At 49.1% G+C, this 19,014-nt stretch overlaps 1 protein-coding gene across 1 annotated transcript in view; it reads right to left on the bottom strand.

Moving 5' to 3' along the window:
• Positions 1-3,390: 3,390 nt before the first annotated feature.
• The window catches only part of NT5M (5',3'-nucleotidase, mitochondrial), a 33,137-nt gene continuing 17,513 nt past the window's right edge, over positions 3,391-19,014 (bottom strand). The window contains exon 6 of the mRNA XM_075565861.1: positions 3,391-5,174. Coding sequence (XP_075421976.1) covers positions 5,137-5,174 — 38 coding nt within the window. The 3' untranslated portion in view covers positions 3,391-5,136. The remainder of the gene's footprint in view (positions 5,175-19,014) is intronic.

The following is a 19,014-nucleotide window of genomic DNA, read 5'->3' as shown; positions in this document are numbered from 1 at the left end:
GTTGAGTTTTAAATTCTAGGATTGAAGCAGGGGATCTTCTGAGCTGAAGCGCCAAGTTGGGCGGGGGAGGGGAGGGGGGGCGGGACTGCATGGTAATGCCATGACTAGTGAGGTCTCACCGGCCACCAGGTGCAGGACACCCAGAGGGAGTCTGGGAGGGGGCGAGGGTGGGGGTGTCGTGAACTCCATCAACTCTGTGCAATTAACTCTGTCACTGCTGGAAAGCGCAGGCAGAAGCATGTGACCAGGGCTTAGCAATGATAAAGAACGCCTGTGAGCACATTCACGTCACAGGGCCCTAAACCGGCCTCATAATCACATGACATACCATGCTTCAGCAGCAAGGGATTCTGGGTAATGCCAACAAGCACTCACGGTGTGTCCCTTTTTGCTTCTTATCCATTTTTAACATGAACTCCTATAAGCTTATCCCTGCCGCATTACACAGCTTTCACAGCACAGCCGGGGATAAAGAAGTGCAGGGCCTGCAACACTACTCACAGACAGCTATTGTGACCCTTGGGTCCAATCAGCGTGAGGATGGTTATACTAGTGTAACGGGTATTCCACCCCACCCAATCTCATATATAGTGTGGGTGAGTAGAACATGTGGTGTTACCGGTGTGGTGCGTATACCTGCAGGCTCACAGGAGGTCTGAGCCTCCGCTAATGAGAGTCTGGGGTGAATCCTCTGGAACGAATCTTCTTTTACAGCGCCTCCACCTATGTAGGATTCTATGGACGTGTAGAATGACCCTACATAGGAACCCAATTAGAAACCACACACACAGTCAGTGATTATATAATAACTAAGGAATTTACTTATGAACATAAAACATATCATCGCATTTACATAACCTCATAACCGGTGTCCCTCTCACGAGGAGACACTACCCGTGACGTCTCGCAGGACGTTTCCCCAACACTAGGTGATCCCACCCAGTGTCCAGTGAAACCCCCACACCCAATGTCCCGTACTCCTACAGAAGGTCGTGGGTGACTGCGCAGTCACTAAATTAAGCTAGGGCCCAGTTGGTGCACTTATATACTTGAGATACCTTCCGAGCACTCCGATGCTCGGGACCGCAACTTTCTTCTAAAAGGGTCAGACGTCCGTCTGATCCTTTCCAGGTACTTCTGCCGGTAGACCCCAACGAGGGTCCCACCGCTCCACGGGAACTGCAACCGGATCACGGCAACACCAACCGCATGGGAACAGCAACCGCCGCTATCCCTTCCTATCACTAACTACTCCTAGAGTGACAGCAACCCTAACCTAGGGCCTGTCCCTGATGAACCGCAACCTGGGGTGGCTTGGGGAGAACTCCTAGGGCCTGTGGAACCATAACCTGCCCCCCCTTCCCCTAGCTACCCAGTCCTATCTGTATCTGGCTAATCCTAACAGCCTAACTCACCTGCAGCCGACACACAGCTCACACTGTCAGCCTGCAGGGATTCACACACGCTGCACATAACACTGCGCCCAGCACATGCATTGTCAACACACAACACCAACCGTACACAGCACCCTGGAACCCGCAGTAATAACCCACTGCACACACTGTGCCTATTTGCCAGTGCGCACAGCACTACCCGCTGTGGCACTGCCAAACCTGCACCTTACAGACACTAAGGGTGACCTCTCTATCTAGGGCCGTCCCTTCTCAGTTACCCACTAACCTGGTGGGGAGTTGGGGCCTACCTGGAGGGTGAGGGTACCTATCAGGATGCAGGAGCTGCACTCACTCCCTGCATCCTTCCTTCCCCTTCAGCTCCGCTGCTCCAACTCTTTATAACCTCCCTATCTCAGCTCCCACTAATGTAAGTGGCAGGGTCCCTAACCTGAGGGCTGCCCCTGGCAACACTCACCTTACTGGGGAGCTGAGCTATCTCTGACCAAGGGGGTGCTGGCCTAATACAGGGGAGTCCCTCTCTCCTGCACCCTACCTCCTTCCCTTGTCTGCCTCCTTGCTCTGCTTCTTCCTGACTGACGTGACTCATGCAAAGCCCGGGAAATGTATCTCTTTCCTCCAGGGCAGTCCTACAGCCCTATTGGCTCCTATCAAGCACCTGGTGCCTGCCTCGCTATGCCTCATGGGAATTGTAGTCCCGAGGCCCTTACTATAACATTGGGGCCGTGTGCGTTCCTCCCCTCTGCCTACACTAACTCCTAATGGCCGCCTCAAGCTCTCCCTATGCTTCCCTACTCTCGCGCGACCTCCTAAGAGCTGCCTTAGCTCCCTACCCCTATCTGCGCATGCGCGACCTATCTGGGGCTCTCCTGCCCTCGCGCGATCACTGCGCATGCGCGACTTGAAGCGCAATGGCGGCGCCCTGCTCTGCGGCCGCCGGGACCTTAGAGACGCGATCGCGGCCTTAGCAACGGCCCGATCGCGTCCCCGGCAACCGGCCGCAGGCAGGAGAAACCGCGCTGCTCCCTGCTCCAGCCCCCACCCTTGGAAGCAGCCGTCGGGTTGTTCAGTACCCGCGATCGAGCTGCGCCAGGGAAGGGGGGTCTCCAGGAGCTGCTGGGGACCAGGGTTACACTAGCTTTGCCAATGTGAAGATGGAAGTGGTTAGAAACCAGGAACACAACTACGCTGTGGTGAGTGAAGAAGGGCAAGAAAGCCTCCACCAGTAATGATAACGAACACTAATCAACTTGAATAAGGCCGCGTCCAGGCTGAGAGCTTGCGCACGCGCGCTCGTGATCAAAACAATGAAAGTAAATTGTAGGGTCCACGCTGCGCGCATGCGTGCACGTGAGCGCGGGGAGGCGCGATGCTTGCACAGACACATATTTTTGTATTTGTCGCTCTTGCCCTGGTCACATGCGCGGTTCAGCCAATGAGGGCGAACCGCTCACGTGACGTCACGCCCCCCCCCCCTCGGAACTCCCCCTTACACGCGCAACTAGCTGGCTAGGAATCGTCTGGGCAACATGAGCGCCTGACGTCACGGCGCTCGAGCGCAAGCGCGCTCGCTCTCACCCTGGACAAGGCCTAAGGTAGACCAAGAGACATAAACCCCTCCCCGGGCGCCAGTGTGAGGAGGAACCCCCGAAACAAAAGGATCTCTGCTCGGCCACAAGTATAGAGAAGAAAAGAGGTGGTGTGATCGGTAGGGCGACCATATTTGTCCAGGCAAAAACCGGGACAAATCTCGCGCATGCATGAATGGCGAGTGCCGACTGCGCAATGATCACTTGCCGACCAATCGAGCGCATGCGCGGTCAGTACAGAGAAAAACCGGGACAGGTGCCAGAAAAGTTGAGACTAACGGCGAAAAACCGGGACGTCTGGTCACCCTGCGATAGGGAGTACGTTATGTGAGAAAAGGGATGACGGAGCAGTGCCGGAGAAGGGTCCCGGTGCGAGTTTAAAACAAGGTCCCCCTCTCCGCCCCGGGGGGGGGGGGCCTACCTGCTGAGGGGCGGCAGCGACAGAGGGAGCCCGGTGGAGCCTAACGTTTGTGTTAGGTAGGGTAGCCACGCGCCCCGGTTTGTGAGTGTGACGGGAGACGCGCTTAATAACACATTTATATTTCGTGGGTCCTGATTGAGCAGAACAGGTTGAGCAAAATAAACTGAGATTTATTCCCTTGATAGGCAAACACACGACAACTGCAGAATAAACTCAATAATTACACGTACGGGTAGAGAAACAGAGGATAATGTCCAGAAAGATGCAAAGCACCAGAAGATTGTCCTTTAAAATGTAGTCCATTTGCAAATTGCCAAATAAATAGCCAGTCCAATCCTTCTGTGAATGTGCAAAGTCTTATCTGGTTCTCTGGGATTGGTCTGGATCCCCAGGGCTAACGAAATCCTGAAGCAGGGCAAGTTTCCTTGTTGCGATGTTTTTAACCGCTTGCGTTCTGGAATCGTAGCCGCTGTACTTAGGTCTTATCCGCTTGAAGAAATCAGGTAGCAACAGCAACAACAGCAACACAGCAACAACAACACAGGAATGAGGGGTACAGGCCTTTTTAAGGACAAGGGCCTGTGAAGTGTTACATTAGCCTCATCCCATTGGCAAGGAATTATCTTCCTCCTATCAGAACCTGCCATGTCACATGGGCTAATCCTACAGCCAACCCAGGTAACTCTGAACATGCTCAGTAAGCAGCTTGGTAGCACTGCTAAGTAAAAAAGGGGCCACTCATTTCTGGGGACGCAATGTCTGGAGTTTGGTCCCAAGGTGTGAAATATCTAGGATGAGTAACAGGACCTGCTACTCAGAAACATCCTGATTAAGTGACACTTTAAGAATCTGGAGTCTTTCATGTATGCATAACATTTGTTCCTTAATGCATTACAAAGGCAGGCAGAAAAAAATAGCATCCTGCCGGTACATATTAACTACACCAGAAAAGCACTTCATCAAAAATATATGTTTCCCTTATGACAAAGTTATATTTTTAATATGTGTGTTCTTGGGGGGTTACACTGAGGCTGCACCCCAAAAATCAGGGTGCTGGCTCACTCAGTTCCTAAATTAGCAGTCTTAAAAGGGGAACAGCATATAATATTAACCCCTTCATCCCCAATACGAAATAGGGGTAACCAGCCGAGCCCACTGCCTTTATTAATGCGCTGATTACCCCCCATTTTCGCCACAGTGAGTCCCGGCAGTAAAAAATGCCCCGGTTTGGAGCGGGGGGCTGCAGTGTGCAATGTATGTCTCAACTGGATGGGGGGAGACTGGGAGGAGAGAGAGAAAGGGACTGGGGAGAGAGAGAGAGACTGGGGCAGGGAAAAAGAACGACAGGGGAGAGAGACTGGGGGGAGTTGGGGGAGAGAGAGACTGGCGGGAGGGGAGAGAGAGAAGGAACGGCTGGGGGAGGGAAATAGAGAAAGAGACTTGAGGGGGCGAGACTGGGAGAGAGAATGAATAATACAGCATAAATGGGGACGCTATTAGACAATTATCATTATAATATTTACTTTTAAGCGATGTCATTTGTTTTATAAACACTTTTTTTTTATTATGTCCCGGTTTTAACTTTGTAAGATCTGGTCACCCTAGTGTTAGGACCATCCAGGTGGGCTCCCTCCACCACAACCACTCCTCAAGGAAGGCACCAGGGGGACAGGGGGGGGGGCTTTAGAAATACCAGCTGATAAAAATGCTGACATCAATGGCGTTCAGCTCCGGAGACCCCCTGCTTCAATCCTGTGTAAAAAATAAATATATATCTGTACAAAAAAAGCACTGGGTTTGGCTCTTTAAATCTGCAGACCAAACAATATCCTACATGTGTGTTTTTTTTAAACACATTATTTCTGTAATATGAGAAAATACTTGTAACATTTTTTTAAACTACCCTGAATGACATTTTTAATGTATTATAATGTAACAAGCCTTTTTTGTTTCTATAGCAACCATTTACAAAGTGATATCCCCTTCCTCTTCTGAAACAGGCTCTGGCACACACCTTTCTGAGCCCTGCCCTCTCTCTAGCAGTGCACCAATTGTATCTAGTGACTGATTGGTCACATGATCTTCCCCACAGAACTTTGCATCTCTGGTCCTCTTCTGCTGCACTGACAGCCATTTAGTAAACCCCCAAGCCGAATCTTCACCGATCGGTCACAGGAGAACGGATCGATCATCAACTTAGCTAATTCCGTCTCATTGTGTGGATTGTATTAATGCATATATTAAAGAGGGGAAAAATAAAAATAAAAACGGCAGCGTTGACTTCTGCTTTAAGTTCACACAAGGCTGCTAATGCTAAGGCTGCTTTATCAGGGATGCTGGCACAGTTACTGCACCATCTTAACGGAACCCTTTCTCCAGCATGTTGCTGCAAACACAGCTCATCTGATGCCAGGAGTGAGTGGCAGGGACTCGACATTTCAACACCATGAACTGGCATCTTCCACTTGCTCCTGCACTTGGGAGGTGTTAACATTGACCCTACGAGTGCAGGAGGTTCTGCGGACTCGTGCAGTGGGTCTGCAGTTCTGAGATCTGCTCTAACAGTACAGCACATATACATGATTAAATCCTTCCGGCTATGAAACAAAACTGGTGCCCTCCCCACCCCCCAATAAAAATGGCACCAGATTTCTCTAAAGAAAAAGTCAGATTACACCAGTTTTGCCCTCACTGTGCAGACTGGACACTTTGATGAATAGGCCACATCGGGTTTCCACCTCTTCCTGTGACTAATTCTCACCACAGAGATGGGGGTCGCTGCGAAGGTGGCACGAGGGAACATGTGGGATAAGGTGAGGGGCCTGGGGTGCGCACTGGCACGAGCCTCACACCCAGAGGTTTGGCTTTCCTTTCAATGTCTCTTTTCATGCCACGGATCATCGGCTCTTCCATTGGTCACTTCGTGTTCACACTAACCCAGATCCGAGATGACAAATCCCAAACACGTCTATTCTCATCCTGCGGGAATCCGCTGTTTGTTTGAGTCACAAGGTTCGTCACTCCAGATCAGAGGGTCAATCGGTGCTAATTAACTGCTCTCTGCAGGGATGGTCTCCTCCTGCCCTGATTGAACGGGCCCTGGCAGGAAATCCATTATTTCTTCCAAACGGGAAAAGATGAAAGGGACAAAATGGATTAAAAATTGAACGTCCAAGGAGTGTCACCTTCTCCTGTCGGGAGAGAGCAGCCCACCTCACTGTGAGAAACTGTTATTATTAGGCAACACATGGAGATGGACACCGATTCCCTGCCCCACAGAGCTGACAATCAGTCCTAGTCCCAGAATAATATAGATGTCCATATCATACATTCTATGTGCTATAAGGCTATGCTTTATTTAACCCCTTTGGGGCTTTTACACTTATTTCACTAGTCCATGGGACAACTATTACATATATTTAGTGTAGGTACCTGCATTTGGTTATGCCTTGTTGTGGCATGCAAGCTTACAAATGCTTTGGCCAATGGGTTTAACAAAATACCCTTCTTCACGAGATTATTTTATCTTAGCCTAACTGGTAGGAGCGCAGGAATCGTTCTTTTTGTGATTCTCTGTGCTATCCCACAGTTTGTCCATTACAGCTTAACGGGTCCTGTGGCTTTAACTTAACTCTTCACCGTACATGCGGGTGGACATTGGTCCCTCATTGCTAAACTGTTGGTGTGGAGGTCAGTACTGTAAATCCAGCGAATGTCTTTCCGATGTGTGTTGTGATAAAATGATAAGCATGTAAAAACAATAAGTCAAAGAAAAGTATATGATAAGATATCTGCGTAGAGGTGACGTGTGCATAAACCATAGCTCTCTATACCAACGACAGCCCAAAATGTAAGAAAGAGTCACACTAAGATGCATTCCCGAGGATAACGTCCATCCCTGAGTCATTTCCAGATTCTATCAGGTTGCACCCGGTCACCCTGCTGCTTGGGTGCACGGAGACACCTCCAGCCCTGAACGGCTGCTAGCTGAGGGATTCTGCTTCTCTTATCTCCTTCCCAGTGGAAGGAAGTGTAGGGAGTCACAAGAGATGTCAAAACATCCTCAAAACGCAGCTGCACCTCCAATGATGAAGAGATCACGAGAAAGCGTCCGTGAGTCGGATGCTGCTCTCCAGTCACCAGCCAGTGACGTTATTATAATGAGCGCGGGTCGCCGCGTGTACCTGCTCTGCCGAGCTGAGAATCTGTGAGCAAGCTGCCCTACTGCTAACACATACTCATGGAATTATATGCGCATGTGTTATCCCACAATGAGACGTGCACAAATAACGTACCCACTTTTGATCCTTCGCCATGATAAAAAGTTATATTAAAAGAGCAGTGTAGGACTTGTACAATAATGGAAAAAGATTAGAAATGCAGAGTTTTGGGGTCTGACACATAACCTGCTCCTACTCACTGTTGCGGGTGCTGGTGCGTTCCTGTATCCGGGCGGGGTACACGTACACCGAGTTCGCTGGGATGGTTTCAGAGTTTGCATCCCAGTGGGCGTCAGGCGGGGTGCTCTGCTCGGATTCCCCCCGTATGGATTTCTTTATATTAACCTTCCATTGGCGAAGCCGGCCAATCAGAAAAACCAGAAGAAAACAGACCTACTTACATGTAGGGGCCTATTCTCGTAGCTCCGAAGTGTGATAAACCTCTTCTAAAGTGCCCTCCGATGGGATTGGCACGCTTTGCTATGCTGTGAGCCCTTCTTGCATGTCCAATCTGTGTCTAAAAGGATTTTTTGGAATCGGTTTCACTCCGGTTCTGCCAATCCGTTCGGTTTGTCAAAAAAGCCCAAACTCTAATTTTTTGACAAAAACTGCAATTCTCGGAGCTCCGTTATGCAAACGGCTTCTAATAAGGAACATGTTTTTCACGCCATCTCAAGGGGGGCGAGATTAGTATTGTGAGTTACATCCAGAGCCTGAAATCTGGGCTTGACTGAGAGAGCAAAACCCATAAATCAGACTGGGGATGGAGTTAGCACCAGCTCAGGTCATTCCGCTTCTAAAGCGCGTACAATCTGGGCGGTTTGGCCGTTAAAACCAGGCGGTTTGTCACTTTTTTTTAAGACGCGGTTTAAAAGACGTGGTTTGCAATAGAGAATAAGGTTGTTTTCCTCACATTTAATTCCGCTCCTTCTGTACATGCCTGTAACAGGGACTTATCTGGGAATTTAAAATGGCCGCCCAGCTGAAGCCAAATACAGACTCTGCAAGAATGGGGAAGAAAATGTGTTCCTGGTGTAAAGAGCCCAGCCACATGGAGCAGTGTCCCTTCAGGCTTTATTCCGATGATGAGGATGATGCCTACGTGGCCCCAGAAAAAGGCAACAGCCAGAGGAATATTTTTTTCAACGAGCCAAGGAACTGCAGTAGCCAGCAATGCGCTGTGGTCACAAGGAAGATACAGAAGTTTTACTTAGCAAGTGCACATCCAGTATCGCTGATGAGAAAGAATGTGTGCACAGTACTGCTGATGTTTCAGAACCTACCAAAGTAAATTTAAAAAAAAGAAAAAGTCTACAGAGACGCCTGTGAGAGCTACAAACTCTGCAAGCAAAGTCTGCCCACCTGTAGAACTACCAGCTGGGGTTCTAGCGAATACAGAGAAAACAGCTGCAATAGCGCCTCCCGAGGTCAGGAAGAAAAATACGCCGGATACCGCCAAAATGGAGGACAAGATGTGGCGTTCCTGTAATGAAACACAAAACCCCAGCAAGCTCTTTTTAGGAACCCCTGTCGTCTGTTCCTGTAATTGACCCTACCCCACGGAAGAGTGGCCCTTCCGGTCCTCTGAGGATACGGATAAGGATGAAGATATCTCTTAGGCTGCGCTTATAGTGCCGGCGACAGCGACGCGACGTCGCAGCAAAACAAATGCATTGCCGCCGGCGCATGCGCTTATAGTAAGCGCGACGCGACGGAGCGACGGATTGGTCGCAATCGCTGGAAATCATCTCTATTTGATTTTCCAGCGACCGTCGCGTCGCCGTCACTATAAGCGTAGCTTTATGGGGAACCCAAACTGAGTCACACCCACAAAACACCCCATGGATGGTGGAGCTGCCTGAACTCAGTACGCACCAAAAAGACCGCTCTCTATGATGACGAATGTGATCGGCAGGAGCAAGAGCGGGAGTAGCCGATCGCTGAATATTTACGCCACCTACCTGCAAGGAAAGCATGGCGGATACAGTGAAACTGCGCAAGTTGCAAATAAAGAAAGATATCCCAGAGTCCTTGATGGGACGGAGTCGTCCAAAACAAAGAGGCGGAAAAAGAAATGTGGTTCTTCACTTACCGTGGAAGGAACAGACACGTCCGCATATCGTGCGGAAAAAAAGGGGGGCGAGATGCCCTGCAGCCTAGAGAAAATGACAGAATATCCAGAGGGCCCAAGGCAGAAGTTGTGTACCCCAAAGTAGTGTCTGTCCGGTGCTGACATTGAGAAACCCTCAACCAACCCTCCCGGGGAAGCGGAGCCGGAACCAGTGAGTGACGATCCCTTGACCAGCCCTGAAGATGCACTGCAAGCTGCCAGGTATACCTGTGATCTGCTCTGTGAAGAAGTGAAACTGGAAAGAGAAAATAATGCTGAGCTACAGAAGACTGCACGCAATTTACTCTGCGGCCAAGACCGAATTTGAGGATCTAAGGATGGATCTAGATACTGCGAACACTACTATTACCGCCATGCATGAAAAGCAGAGCAAGTCTGACCGAATGATTGCTAATCTGAAACAGAAGTATGAGGAGGCACTGAAAGAGATTACAGTCTTTCAACAAGCGGTTTGCAAATGCCATAGAGAGTGTTGGAAGTCTCTCAGAATGAGGTTCATACTATCCGCATAGAACTGAATGCCTCACACCAAGAGACCAGCAGTTGCCGCAATGAACTGGAAGCCTCTAAAAAGGAACTTCAGTCTTGCTGTGGAGCTGGACATCTCTCAAAAAGCTGTCTACAGTCTTAGTATGGACCTTAAAGTCTCTCAGAAAGAGCATCACACCCTCAACCTAGAAGTCTCATGCCAAGAGACCAGGAATCTCAACTCAGAAGTGCGTAAATGGAAGGAGCTCTACAAGGAGGCCCTGAATATTATAGAGACTGTAAAAAGAGAAAATACAAGGCTGAAAGATGAAAAGTTAGAAGCATTGGAGCAATGCACACAAGCAGAGCACCTACTGCAGAGCAAACTGCAAGGTCTTCGTACGCACTTCCAGAATGCCGAAGAGAAGCAGCGATCTCTGCAGGAAGAAAATCTGCAGGCTGCCAAAGAAGTACAAGTGCTGCAGAAACGTTAATGAACCAAGTATTGTATGTCCTTGCAGAGCAGCATGAAGAACTGAAGGCTACCCTGGTCATCACCAGAGCATTGTTGTAGTTCAAACTTAGAGTCCAGGTGACTCAGTATCTGCGTCATGGCAACGCGACGCCATTGGGGATACCGAGAGCAAGAGATCGTGCAGGAGAAGGTAAGAGAGTTACGGAGGCCCCGAGCTCTCCCCCAACAATCAGTTTAATGGTTGTGGGGATGAGCGCAGCGCCCTCTAACCGCCAGGCTCTGTGCAGTGGCACCGCCATCACGCCGATACGGTTATGTACCTAACCAGTGACCTGTATACCTCTATGAATATGCAGTTTGCTCTTCACTTCAGCACTCGCTGTCCTGTTGGTTTGACAGCTCACCTCTATCTCTGTATAACACCCACAGATACCACACCTTGTAATGTACTTTCATGAACAATACACGGAGCAATACCATGTGTTTATCTTCCTGTTCGCTGGATTACTGGCTCCTGCTCTGTCCCTGGATATGTGCACTGCATAGTGATGCCGAGTATCTCAGAGGCCTGCCCTCTAGAAACTAATCATTAAACAGTAATTAGGTCGAAGCCCTTAGACATTGAACACCTTTTAAGCTAGTGAAAATATGTTTAATAGATTTCCCAAATGGATTAACAAGTAAAGTGACACGGTGAGTGCGCAGTGGCCTGTCATTACCCAGAACCCCTTGCTGCAGCGGAAGCACGGTATGCTAAGAGATAATGGGGAAAGGCGGGGCTGCAGGCCTGGCTGAGACATGTGAATGTGCGCCATGGTATTTGTTGTTCCTGTACACTGTACGGTGGGGGGGGGGGGGTTTTGTCACTTTTTTTGCCCACCATAACACTTATTTAATGTCAAATAGGCCTGGAACAGTAACTCAAAACAACAAATACTATAGAGTACTATACTATATTATACTGTACTATACGCTATTTTATACTGTATACTATAGTACAGAGGTGCTCAACTCCAGCCCCCAACAGGTAAAGTTTTCAGGATATCCCTGCTTCAGCATAGGTGGCTCAATCAGTCCCAGCTTCAGCCCAGGTGACTCAATCAGTCCCTGCTTCAGCCCAGGTGACTCAATCAGTCCCTGCTTCAGCACATGGGGTCAATCAGAAGCTCAGTCCTTGACTGAGCCTCTGATTGAGCCATCTGTGCTGAAGCTGGGACATCCTGAAAACCTGACCTGTTGGAGGGGCTTGAGAACTGGAGTTGAGCCCCCCTGCTGTAGTACATAAATACATGAATACAACACACAGCGCTGGTTTGGGTTAATACTTGAGGGGTGAATAGGGGAACTGTGCAGCATTATAACGAGATATATCACGTTTGCGTCTGCATCGGACAGGGGCGGTGTTTCTTCATGTTAATAAAATGTATATCTTTACAGCAATGTCAATAATAATAGGAGACATAATAGGAATACGTGTTTCATGCAGTCCCTGCCCCGAAGAGCTTACAGTCTAATCTCAGGAGTTCTTACTCAGATTCTTTGAACGTATTAATTCCCCGTTCTGACGCAGAGCACATCCACCCACGTGCCACCACTGCAGCGAAATCTTATTACCGTTATTTTATCACACGGACAAGGTTTGGAGGCAGGTAACAAAATGTACCATGAAGTGGGTAGGGTGGCCAGGTGGCCACGCCAAAAATATTGGGCACAATGGGGAAATAGTGAAAGGTGTGATGCGCTTGAGATACACACACACCTTTCACTTCTCTCCACTCCATGCTGTTTCCTCCTCCCCTTGGCCCCACCCCCAGGGCTCCTGACACCTCTTCCTGATTGGCTGCATTAGCCAGCAGCAGCCTATCAGGATGGAGGAAGCTGTCCAGCCCCCAACCATCAGCCCTGCTCTGTCCCTGCTCAGAGAAATCCCGCGGCCCCCCAAGCCAATCAGGTCACTATGTCCAGAGAGGTAATACCGGTATACACATACATGGACATGTATGTGTTTACAGGAATCACCTCTCTGGACATATATGTGTATACAGGAATCACCTCTCTGGACATGTATGTGTATACCGGTATTACCTCTGGACGTGTATGTGTATACCGGTATTACCTCTCTGGACGTGTATGTGTATACCGGTATTACCTCTGGACGTGTATGTGTATACCGGTATTACCTCTCTGGACGTGTATGTGTATACCGGTATTACATCTCTGGACATGTATGTGTATACCGGTATTACCTCTCTGGACATGTATGTGGATACCGGTATTACCTCTCTGGACATGTATGTATATACCGGTATTACCTCTCTGGGCGTGAATGTGTATACTGGTATTACCTCTCTGGGCGTGTATGTGTATACCGGTATTACCTCTCTGGGCGTGTATGTGTCCGGTATTACCTCTCTGGGCGTGTATGTGTATACCGGTATTACCTCTCTGGACATGTATGTGTATACCGGTATTACCTCTCTGGGCGTGTATGTGTATACCGGTATTACCTCTCTGGGCGTGTATGTGTATACCGGTATTACCTCTCTGGGCATGTATGTTGATACCGGTATTACCTCTCTGGGTATGTATGTGTATACCGGTATTACCTCTCTGGGCGTGTATGTGTATACCGGTATTACCTCTCTGGGTGTGTATGTGTATACCGGTATTACCTCTCTGGGCGTGTATGTTTATAGCGGTATTACATCTCTGGGCGTGTATGTGTATACCGGTATTACCTCTCTGGGCGTGTATGTGTATACCGGTATTACCTCTCTGGACATGTATGTGTAAACCGGTATTACCTCTCTGGGCGTGTATGTATATACCGGTATTACCTCTCTGGGCGTGTATGTGTATACCGGTATTACCTCTCTGGGCGTGTATGTGTATACCGGTATTACCTCTCTGGGCGTGTATGTATATACCGGTATTACCTCTCTGGGCGTGTATGTGTATACAGGTATTACCTCTCTGGGCGTGTATGTGTATACCGGTATTACCTCTCTGGACTTGTATGTGTATACCGGTATTACCTCTCAGGGCGTGTATGTGTATACCAGTATTACCTCTCTGGACATGTATGTGTATACCGGTATTACCTCTCTGGGTGTGTATGTGTATACCGGTATTACCTCTCTGGGCGTGTATGTATATACCGGTATTACCTCTCTGGGCGTGTATGTGTATACCGGTATTACCTTTCTGGGCGTGTATGTGAATACCGGTATTACCTCTCTGGGCGTGTATGTGTATACCGGTATTACCTCTCTGGACATTGTGACCTGACCGGCTTGGGGGGCCTGAGCAAGGAGAGTGCAGAGCTACTTTTGCTGGGGGGCTGGGCAGCTTCCTCCATTGTGATTGGCTGCTGCTGGGTAATGCAGCCATTCAGGAGGAGGTGTCAGGAGCCTGGGGGTTGAGCCAAGGAGAGGAGGATACAGCATGGAACGGAGAGAGGAGCGCATCGCACCTTTCATCATTGTGTCCAATATTTTTGGAGAAGCCGCCTGGCAATTATTGTTTCTTTTGTTTTTCATTTTTTTTACAACAAGTCCCAACCCCCCATCAAACGGAGGGAGGGGTTCACCTCCAGGGAGAGCAGGAAAGGGGGATGTATTGCCCCCCATGCCTCCTTTATACCCTCAAGTTCCCCCCCAACTTGTCTAACAACGTACAGCCGCCAGGACTGCCTAACCCAGGGGTGCGCAAGCTGGGGGGCGCGCCCCCGAGATGATCTGCGAGGGGTGCGGGGTTTAAACCCCACGTGCTTCCCGAAGGCACTTCCATTAAATGCCGGGCAAGTGGCAAAGACCTCTGTAAACCTCACTTACCTTGGGTCAGCCGGCTTCTGGAGATGCGTCGCCATGGCAACGCGGCATCAAATGAAGCCATGGGGTCATGTGACGTCGGATGTCATGACGCTCAGACTCCGGGAACAAAGGTGAGGGTGGAGGGCGCGGAGAGGAGGACAGCCGGCAGGGGGGCGCAGGGGGAAAAGATTGCGCTCCCCTGGCCTAACCTACCCCCAACATTAACCTCACACTGACCAAGGGCTAGTGTCATGTGCCCCATCCCTAAAGGTTCAAGGTCCTCTTTATACACAGTGTTAGGGTGTGTGAGTGAGGGGACAGTCACCCCAGAAATGTGTGCAGCGGGGCAAGGCTGGGGGGACAGTCACCCCAGAAATGTGTGCAGCGGGGCAAGGCTGGGGGGACAGTCACCCCAGAAATGTGTGCAGCGGGGCAAGGCTGGGGGGACAGTCACCCCAGAAATGTGTGCAGCAGGGCAAGGCTGGGGGGACAGTCACCCCAGAAATGTGTGCAGCGGGGCAAGGCTGGGGCGACAGTCACCCCAGAAATGTGTGCAGCGGGGCAGAGCTGGGGGGACAGTCACCCCAACAATGTGTGCAGCGGGGCAGAGCTGGGGGGACAGTCACCCCAACAATGTGTGCAGCGGGGCAGAGCTGGGGCAACAGTCACCCCAGAAATGTGTGCAGCGGGGGCAAGTCACCCCAACAATGTTTGCAGTGGGGCAGAGCTGGGGCGACAGTCACCCCAGAAATGTGTACAGCGGTGCAGAGCTGGGGGGACAGTCACCCCAGAAATGTGTGCAGCGCGGCAAGGCTGGGGCGACAGTCATTCCAGAAATGTGTGCAGCAGGGCAAGGCTGGGGGTACAGTCACCCCAGAAATGTGTGCAGCGCGGCAAGGCTGGGGGGACAGTCACTCTAGACACCCCTGTGCAGAGTGATTTAAGAAGGAAGTGTGTAGTGGGTGCTGCTTGATTGGAGTATAAATGCTTATTTAGTCAAAACCTGACAGAACAATATGAAGGATTCGTGCAAAGCTCAGTGCAGACGCAATGTGAAATAACAACACAATGTGAAAAGAAATATAATGATATACGTGCTTAATGGGTGCACATAAAACCTTAGTGGGGAAAAAAGGAGGCAAAAATGAGGAACTGTCCACAATTCTCCTGGCAATACTGCAGTGATATGTGACAGCTGGATGCTGCCTGCAGCTGCTCTCTCCTAGCAATGGTCTGAGAGCGCCCTCCAGTGGAACTGGTGCAAAGAACGTGATAGACATTCTACTGGGGGTTTGTATAATAGACTTCCTGGGGGGCACTCACTCTCTTGGGGGCACTCACTCTCTTGGGGGCACTCACTCTCTGGGGGGCACTCACTCTCTGGGGGGCACTCACACTCATTGGAGGGAAATCTGACATTCACACATTGGAAATCAGTGAGGGTAGTGTACAGAAATACGCAGCGTAACCTTACATACAGTGTATTTATTATTATTATTATTATTACCACATGCTTACAGAGACTGGAAAAGTATACAGATGCTCAGTATGAATATTCGGTGCACAAGGGACATTTGTAGCAACTGTAAATATTACTGTATGCCCGTGTGTATGTCTTAGACAGGTCTGCAACCCTGTCTCCCCATTATCGCCCAGCACACAGCGTTTCCACTACAGCAAGGGATTCTGGGAAATGACATGCAAATGAGTACACAGTATATATATATATATATATATATATATATATATATATATATATATATAGTGCAGAATAAATGAGTTCTTCAGTATTAGGCGATACCTTTTTTATTTGGACTAACAATTTATGCCATAGGACAAGCTTTCGAGAGTTCTCCTCTCTTCTTCAGGTCTAGCAATACTGGTATACAAAGGAATCTATGGCTAAAACAGTGTAGGGGAAAAAAAACCCAGATATGTACAGTAGGTAAGGTAGGGTGTTAAGTGTTTGAAGCCAGGGGAGGGATCGCAACAGGACTAACACAGCTATTTCCGTTATATATCTACAGTATATATATATATATATATACATATATACAGTGGTTGACAAATCACCAAAAAATCTACTCGCCACACAAAAAAATCTACTCGCCACCTAGTACCAAACGTGTGCTGCTTGGGCCAATATTTACTCGCCCGGGGGTTAAATCCACTCGCCCGGGGCGAGCAAATGTATAGGTTTGTCGAACACTGTGTATATATATATATATATATATATATATATATATATATATATATATATACATACACACACACACACACACACACACACACACACACACACACACACACACACACACACACACACACACACACACACACACACACATATATATACACACACACACGAATAACATGACAAGACGCTCTATAGCGCCACCTTGCAGTCACGTTGTGGTTACAAAATCAGTTCTCACATGTATCGCCATGTTTTTCATGGTTTATCGTATATTTCTCTTGGTCGTAAAGTACATCACCAATGTCAAAAATTGCTGTACCCTCACTCTAATCCCTTCCCATCCTCTTTCTGTTCCTCCCCCCTGCCTTACTGTTAAAATCAATAAAAAAAATACTATATATATATAAATCCAATCCGCAAGCAGGCCAGTCACTTGCAGCCATCTTTTTTTTTTATATCTCTGGTCGACAGCAACTTCTGTCCAAAAACAAACAGAACATCTCATTTTCAGAATAAAATGATAAGACACATGAACGATCGAAGGGGAAGGGGGGGGGGTAACTGTAACCCCTGCACTGCCAAACTGCCCTGATAGGATTTAGCTGTTTTGCGAGTGGTGTATGGTTTTGTGGGATCATTCATCTTTTCTTCTTCTTTACTGAATGTAGTAAAAAGGAAATTAAAAACAAACAAACAGTGACGGTGATGAAATAATAACAATGACCTCCCTGTGTGCAGGACAGGGGCACGTGAGCAGTTCTGGGTTATCGTACCCCCCCAGCACACATTCTGCTCCCACTTGCTGACCACAGGAGATCCCTCTGTCCCTAAACATCCTGCCCATCTGCATCACCTTCACTGGGCTTCCCTTAACCCCCGCACTGCCGGAGAGAGGACGTCACAATGATGAGCTTTAAATATGGGCAAGAAGGGACATTATTGCTTAATACAGGGGCGCACAATTCCAGTCCCCCCCCCCCCAACAGGTCAAGTTTTCTGGATATCCCTGTTTCAGTCAAAGACTGATTGTGCCACCTGTGCTGAAGCAGGCTCTTCAACTGAGCCACTGATTGAACCACCTGTGCTGAAGCAAGCTCTTCAACTGAGCCACTGATGGAACCACCTGTGCTGAAACCGGGAAATCCTGAAAACCTGCCCTGTTGGGGCGGGGTCCTGAAGACTGGAGTTGAGCACCCCTGGCTTTATAGCATCTCAATGAGCGTTCACGTGAAGAAGAGACCCAAGAGGTAATCAAAGCTCCAAGCACTTCATGATGTTACCTTTATTTGGACTAACAATTGATATTATAACACAAGCTTTCTACTTAATTCCTCATTTCGTGTGATCTCTAATGTCGCTCCCCTAAAAGGTTCCACTACCTGCCAGCAAAGGTTTTGTGATTTCATTTTGATTTCCGAAAGAGGGACCCGCGGTGCAGAGGTTTTCTGCAACAGGCCCCCCCTGGGTGTCCCAGGCGCTGAGTGCGCAGAATTGCAGGGGTTAACCACCGGGCGTGAGTCATAAATACTCCAGGGTTATTGCCGCTCTCTTCCTTATCGGTGTTTGGGTTGTTTCGAACAGATAACAGGATGCTTGGAGGGTTTCTGCGTCCTCGGGGGGGGGGGGGGGGGGAAGACGTTTTGTCCTAATTGGAACTCCATGATAATGACACTGTGCAGTCATGTGACGCGGTGGGGGGGGAAGCAAAGGATTGTGGGTGCAAAGTGACCACACAGAAGCAGACTGCATGAAGACAGTGTATGTTAGTGAATGGGAGCTCAACCGCAGTCCTCAAGCCCTCCCCAACAGGTCAGGTTTTCAGGATATCCCAGCTTCAGCACAGGTGGCTCAATTAGTCCCTGCATCAGCACAGGTGGCTCAATCATAGGCGCAGTCTTTGACTGAGCCTCTGATTTAACCACGTATGCTGAAGCAGGGATATCCTGAAAACCTGATCGGGTGGCTCTTAAACTGGAGTTGAGCGGCCTGCATTACTGTATATCATTTCATGAATGAATAACATTTATTCACATAATGATTTACACTCTTTTGCCGGACATCCACCTTTTGGGCTCCGCTACTCTCGCTGTTTTAGAAGGGCAGAGGTTCCAAAATGGATCCGGCGCCCTCATAATGGCCGCTGGGCCCTCCAGTGTTTGCAGGGATTGGCCGCCTCCTCCCCTCCCCCCCCCCCCCCGCACCACGAGGCGGCGTGGAGTTGCGCGTGCAGCAAGGGGAGGGGAGGAGGGCGGGCTATTTAAACCCGTCGCGAGTAAGGAGCTTCCATTA

The sequence above is a fragment of the Ascaphus truei genome, chromosome 11, assembly GCF_040206685.1.
Source record: "Ascaphus truei isolate aAscTru1 chromosome 11, aAscTru1.hap1, whole genome shotgun sequence".
In the NCBI taxonomy this organism is placed as follows: Eukaryota; Metazoa; Chordata; class Amphibia; order Anura; family Ascaphidae; genus Ascaphus; species Ascaphus truei.
Note: the sequence above shows the minus strand (reverse complement) of the source record. Positions and strands in the feature narration are given on the sequence as shown.